The following is a 7075-nucleotide window of genomic DNA, read 5'->3' as shown; positions in this document are numbered from 1 at the left end:
AGAGTAAAAGTTGCCATACCTTAGATACAGAACTTAGATACAGAAAATAATAAATATTCTGCTTTTTATGAATTCGAAAATTAATGAAAATATCGGATTCCAAATATTCAAATTTGCATATTTAATTGAAAATCACTCAAATAAATATATTTCTTTCAATAAAATATACATTCATAACGATATAGTAAAATTGTGGATTTGAAAATAAATCACGATCCGACAACATAAATTAACCATGTTGGGGACATGTAAAATTGCGTATACTCCCTCTATCTATGTTTATTACTCTATGGATTCAATCGATCAATCAAAGGCTCTTCGAATATAACAATTAACGTTATTTGGTCGATACGTAACATAGCTACCACGGTTGCTATAACTAACAACTTTTACCTCCATATAGACAGAAGCATGACATGAAGGGAACGAAACATCAAATCGTAATCAAAATTACTCATACAATTTTTCTAGCGAATCGAGAACATCGATGCTCCCAGTGAAACATCATGACTGAATACGATATCATTGCAGACCATTCCGAAGAGGAACTGACCAAAATTCCAGAAGATGTTCTCCGCATGTTCAATCTTAAGATGCTCTATCTGCAAGACAATTCCATTGAATACCTACCAGATGATTTTTTCACCATTTTGAGTAAATTGAATTGGCTCGATCTGAGAAAGAACAAACTAAGGTGCATTCCGAAAAGCATTGCAAATCATGAAAATCTGGAAAATTTGCTGGTTTCCAACAACTACTTGGAGAAACTTCCAAATGAATTGGGTGAGTTATCTTAGTTTGCAGAAAATATGCTTGTAGCTTTCATTAAGGTTAGGGAAGAAGTAATTTCGTGTTATTTTTTATTTATAATTTTTTTTTTACAATGATCCAATTTAAGTTTCAATGCGCTGTTCTATTCTACCAACGAGATTCCAAATTCATAATATCCTTCAAATAGAAGCATTTGTTCCTATTTCCAAAAAACTTGGACAACCAATTTTCAGACAGGAACAGATGGTACCAGATTGCCCAGGTCCCTCTTGGGTGGATGAATAAGAACATCCCAGCTTCCGAAGCATCCAGCGCGTCAAAAAAATGTGTGCGAACTGGTTTTGTCCTGATTTCTATCCCATTCACCAATGAAGACCACTTCTATTCAATCGCCAGCTTCAAAGGGTAATATTGTTCATAGTAGAGGGCAGAATTGAGAGGGTTCAGTTTCACTGCGACCTGATGGTCTATTGTGCCCTCCATCAAAGCTATTCCCTCCATAACGTAATCTACAGCTCGTCTTCGAGTTCCAGAGTTCCAATGAACTCCAGTATCTGGGATGGCTTCAAGGAGACTAATTCCCCACTTCTACAAGTTTCTTGTCAAAAGCAGATTTTGCGTTGGCTACTGATGGCGAGCAATTCCGTCACCAGGTGATCCTGAGTTTCTTCCTCCTCCACACATAATCTGCACTCGTAATTTTCTGCTAGACCCATTCACATGAGTTGTTTCCTAAGGCCACAATGCTTTGTTGGGAATCCAGTGAGGAGTTGTAATATATTCTTGCTAAAATCCAGATACTTCTTGGATCTTGCAGTTTCGAAGAAATTTTTTGGAGTGATCCAAACCTGAAAGATTCCGCCAGAGTGTTTCTCCTCCAGTTTTTTCCTTCTCCTGAAATTCTTTCTTGTAGGTACATTTGCCTATACCACATAAAGGTTCCGGGCCGATGAAAGGAGTTTATGCTTCTTTTCTGGCAAGTGTGTTGGCCTCTTCATTAACCTAATCCCTAAGTGGCCAGGAACCCAGACTAAGAAAACCTTGTTATTCTTACCTACTTCATTGGGTTTTATTCGGCACTCGAATACCATTTTACAATCGATTATATGTGAGCTCAGTACTCTGATTGCAGCTTGACTATCAGAATATATCGCTATATCACATTTCTGATAGTTTCTTGCTAGTTTAATTTCTACGCATCTCTCTATTGCAAGTATCTCTGCCTGAAAGACACTTAGATAGCGGCCTAACGAATTGAGTATTTGGTACCAGTATCAAGTACTCTAGCGCCAGTCCCCGTCGTGGTTTTAGAACCATTTGATGGAATTCTTTTTAGGAACTGGGATTATGGACTCTCTTTCCAAATAGAATCAAATTTCATCTATTTAAGATATTGTGGTGGCTCTTTGCTAGCCTAAGAGACTTAAACTTAACCGTTTTACGGCAAAGTCACCACGCTCCGCTATGGAGATGAGAGGTGTATATGGTAAGGACCACCGAATTGCCAAACTGGTGATTCAATCAGTGGTCCCGGGATGAAACGCAATTTTTTACCAAACCATGAAAATTTATTGATAACACCTCGCCAATATATATAACTAACTACACGTAGGATAGGTGATACCATTTTCGTACACCATACAGATAATATTTTTTGTTGTTGTTTCGACAGGTTTGGTTCCGAAATTGAGAGTTTTACACGTCTCCATGAATCCCCTGATATATCCAAGTAGGTCCGTAATAAATGAGGGATCAGAAGCTATCTGCGCATATCTGAAAGAGCGCTATCTGCTCGAGAATTCGAAGGAAGGAGAGGCCGACACGATTTCCAGACCTGATGCCGATTGTTTGAACACCAGGAGGTCTTCAGAAACGTCTCTATATACCGACGCGAGCAACGAAACTGGTGATATTGAGGAGAGGTATTCTAAGGCGTTGACCACGACGAAATCGAAGAAGGTCAAGACGAAACGTAGATTTCCTGAAAGGGCGCCGATTATAACAATAACAAGTGAGTGAGGTTTAGTAATAACGGGTGTTTTTTTTTCGAGGTATATAACTTTAAGTTGGCATTACTGTTCAAGATGGCGACTGATTTAACAGCTGTCAAGTGATTTATCCTCAGTTTGATTTGGCAATTCATCATGAATAGACTCACGCCTGAACAACGCTTGCAAATAATGCAATTTCATTTCGAAAATAATGGTTCTGTGCGGAATACGTATCGCGCACTACGTCCATTAGCGATGAAGCGCACTTCTGGTTGAATGGCTACGTCAACAAACAAAACTGCCGCATTTGGAGTGAAGCTAATCCTCAAGTGTATGTCGAAACACTGTTACATCCAGAAAAACTGACTGTTTGGTGCGCTTTATGGGCTGGTGGAATCATTGTTCCGTACTTCGTCAAAAACGATGATGGCCAGAACGTTACATCCAATGGTGATCGGTATAGAGCCATGATTACTAACTTTTTCATTCCTGAATTGAACAACCATGATATCCAGGAGCTGTGGTTCCAACAAGACGGCGCAACATGTCACACAGCTCGTGCCACAATCGATTTATTGAAAGACACGTTTGGTGACCGCCTAATTTCACGTTTTGGACCTGTGAATTGGCCTCCAAGATCTTGTGATTTAACGCCGCTAGACTACTTTATGTGGGGCTATATAAAATCATTGGTCTATGCAGATAAGCCACAAACCCTTGATCATTTGGAAGACAACATTCGCCGTGTTATTGCCGATATGCGGCCACAAATGTTGGAAAAAGTCATCGAAAATTGGACGTCCAGATTGGACTACATCCGAGCCAGCCGTGGCAGTCATATGCCAAAAATCATATTTAAAATGTAATGCCTCAAGATTATCTTGCGGATAAATAAAATTCATGTCAATCGGATACTCCATCGTTGTTTTATTGCAATTTGAAGTTCTATAGCTCTAAAAAAACACCCTTCATTAGGTTAGGGAAAAAGTAATTTCGCATGTGACAGAATATTTCTTTGTTCTTTATATGACATACGTAAACCACAAATCAGTAGAATATGTTCAGGTCTGTCTAGGCCAGTGGATGAGTCGTCCAGTATGTCAGACGTAGAGATAGCCACGACGATTCAAGCCTCACAAGAACTGCCAGACGATAAGCAAATAGTTCATGAGATTACCAAAGGACCCTCGCAGATAAGCCTGAAGTCTTACTACAAGAAGGGACATGTTAAGGAGAAAAAGGAAAATATTCCTCACAGCATTTCTGACGCGCAACTGAAACAACATTGGATGGAGAAACTTCAGTTGATACTGAACGAGCAAGAAAAGATACTGCAACAGGAGAAGTGAGTATGCAATTAGAACTTTAATGAATCTGGGTGTTTACCATGAGGAAGTGGGAATGTTTGAGTCAAAATATATGACTTTGTCAAAAACACCTAATAGGGTAATATTGTGTTGGTCCCGATCCACTATGGACGTTGGCATTCACGTTGGTTCTCATTACTTTGTTGACTGTAGTCTTGAGTCTTTGTAGAGTGTGTATAGTGAACAGTGTATTCAAATAAAGATGATTACGCATTCATTTTCATTGAATTTAAAATCTCCAAATCTGTAGCCGTCAAGAATAGATTAGATAAGATTTAATTAAGGAGATTCCGTCTCACTGCGACCTAATGATCTATTGCTATTTTCTCCATATCGTGATTTACAGCTCGCCTTCCAGTTCCAGAGTTCTAATGAACTCCAATATCTGGAATGGCTTCAGGGAGGCTAATTCCTCACTTCTACAAGTTTTGTGTCAAAAGCAAGTTTTGCGTTGGCTAGCGACGACGAGGCATTCCGCCACCAGGTGACCCGGAGTTTCTTCCTCCTCCCCACAGAATCTGCACTCGTCATTTTCTGTTAGACCCATTCTCATGAGATGTTTACTAAAGCGACAATGCCTTATGAGGAATCCAGTGAGGAGGTGTAGCATATTTTTACTAAGATCCAGATATTTCTTGGATTTCGTAGAGTCAAAGTTTAAAAAAAACTTTTTGGAGTGATCCAAACTAGGAAGATTCCGCCAGAGTATTTCTCTTTCGATTTCTTCCTTCTCCTGAAACTCTTTCTTATAGGTACATTTGTCTACGCCACAGAAAGATTCCGGGCCGATGAAAGGATTTTGTGCTCCTTTTCCGGCAAGTGTGTTGGCCTCTTCATTACCTCTGGATTCCCGAGTGGCCGGGAATCCAGATTAAAAAGACCTTGTTATTTTTCATTGATTTTTCTTCGGCACTCCAATACCATCTTAGAATCGATGATATGTGAGCTTAGTGCTTTGATTGCAGCCTGAGTATCAAAATTTATCGCTATATCACATTTCTGATAGTTTCTAGCTAGGTTAATTTCTACACATCTTTCTAATGCAAGTATCTCTGCCTGAAAGACACTTAGACAGCAGCCTAGCGATATTGAGCATTTGGTACCAGTCCCGAATACTCCAGCGCCAGTCCCCAGCGTGGTTTTGGAAGCATATGTTTACCATTTGATGGTATTCTTTCTGAGAACTGGGATTGTGGACAGTCAAGGGTATATCCCTCGTAAATTATCTAGGATTTCGATTATGGAAGCGCGTCAACATGGGCATAGCTGTGTTTAAGCCTCTCCTTGCTCAGGAATGGATCTATATTTATATTGTAATTTGTCAATGTTTCAGAAATTTGATGAGCCTAAAAAAATGGCGAGAGGAGAAGAAACAGGAGAGTCCACGATATGTCAGTCCTCAAGACTTGCCAAAACCGCCATACGACGTTCAAGAAGAATACATGACGATGGATTCAAGGACGGATCTTTTGAACCGAGAACTAGACAGATTCATTCAAAGGGGAACAAACACTCCGAAAGAGATAAATATTCCTAATCTGATCGGCGAGTTGGTCAATCAATTGAAAGAATTGGAGATCCAGTGTGAAAAAGACCAATCCCCAAGAACGGACATTGAAGAAGCGGCAAAACAGATAAGAACGGTACGATCATCTAATTTCTAGTATGTTTGTTTCGGCAATCGCATGACGTCACGAATGGCGAATCCGAGATGCCAACTGAATCCACCTTAAAAAAAGCTCACAAAGCCGGGCAATATCTAAAGTTGGTGTTATGAATCCTTTCTTATCTAACATATATAGATCTTTCAACATTTCCCATTTACACTCTATCGCTGAAGTCACACCATTGTTAAAATAAATGAGTTGTACAAATTCATTTTTAGCTGAAAAGACCATTTTAAGAAATAATCCTGAAACACGTAGATTTTTTATTTTAATTTACAGTATTTTAAAATAATAATCTAATATACAGGGTGAATTACTTTCGAGTTATGACGTCACCGTCATTTTTTTTAAATGGACACCCCCATTTTGTCTCAATTTTCCAATTACTCTAGCTGAGCTGATTCCAAAAATTTATCACATGTTGATTCCAATTGGAACAGGATGGACAAACATACAATAGTTCTGTGTGTGCTCATAAAGTAACGCGTAACATTCTTTATTAGTTAAATTAACAATATTATCAAAAATACTTACTCGAAACTAATTCACCCTGTATATTAGATTATTATTTCAAAATACGGTAAATTAAAATAAAAAATCGACGTGTTTCAGGATTATTTCTTAAAATGGTCTGTTTAGCTAAAAATGAATTTGTTCCATACTTTACGGACACAGTGTATAGTCTAAGGCTGTACCCTATGATGAAAATGGATTAGTGTGAGTGATACACCTTAGTGCTGAGAATTGAAGTTTCTCCGAAATCGTTTTGACACTCACACTATAAACTTAAAAATTTCTCCAATGTTCATTTATATCAACTCTATAATTCTTTTTTTTTTTTCATGTTACAGATTATGGGATTACAACAAAGAATTCAGAATTTGCAAGATATGAATGATAAATCTGTTTCGACTGTTTGAATAATCTTGGACCTTCGTTGCTGATGTATGTTTTATTTTATACTTAATAAATTTTATATCTGAAAATTTTTTCAAATAAAACTGAAATATCGTTTTTAAATCATGTTTGGTGAGACTTTCTCGAGCCAAATATCGTTAGTGCGCCCTCTCTCAAGGGATTGAGAGATCAAGATCACTGGTGGACTCTTTAGATAGGAAATCCAGCGATCTCTGCCTGAGTCACCCTCCCACACCATCGTGGGGAGGTGACTCTGCTGCAACGCGGCGGCTCCTTTCAACCCGCCGGGACCGCATTAAAGAGTGGAACGAAGCCCATACTGCCACCTCTCGGGCAGACAGAGTCACTACACATGCAATGA

The 7075-nt window shown here is 38.7% G+C and overlaps 1 protein-coding gene across 1 annotated transcript; it reads left to right on the top strand.

Annotated features, from left to right (window-relative positions):
• Positions 1-397: 397 nt before the first annotated feature.
• On the top strand, positions 398-6782 carry LOC123681304 (leucine-rich repeat-containing protein 27-like). Its single transcript, XM_045619630.1, has 5 exons — positions 398-783; positions 2444-2782; positions 3828-4107; positions 5463-5772; positions 6648-6782. The coding sequence occupies exons 1-5, from the start codon at positions 507-509 to the stop codon at positions 6714-6716; spliced, it is 1275 nt and encodes a 424-aa protein (XP_045475586.1). The 5' UTR covers positions 398-506; the 3' UTR covers positions 6717-6782.
• The last annotated feature ends 293 nt before the right edge of the window (positions 6783-7075 follow it).

Source organism: Harmonia axyridis, chromosome 5 (genome assembly GCF_914767665.1).
Source record: "Harmonia axyridis chromosome 5, icHarAxyr1.1, whole genome shotgun sequence".
Lineage (NCBI taxonomy): Eukaryota > Metazoa > Arthropoda > Insecta > Coleoptera > Coccinellidae > Harmonia > Harmonia axyridis.
Note: the sequence above shows the minus strand (reverse complement) of the source record. Positions and strands in the feature narration are given on the sequence as shown.

Excerpts from the sequence above, each read along its gene's own strand:
- LOC123681304 (XM_045619630.1), top strand. The coding sequence starts at position 507 with ATGACTGAATACGATATCATTGCAGACCATTCCGAAGAGGAACTGACC. Across the intron at positions 2,783-3,827 it reads GCCGATTATAACAATAACAA|GTCTGTCTAGGCCAGTGGAT; the intron begins GTGAGTGAGGTT and ends GAATATGTTCAG. Across the intron at positions 5,773-6,647 it reads CGGCAAAACAGATAAGAACG|ATTATGGGATTACAACAAAG; the intron begins GTACGATCATCT and ends TTCATGTTACAG.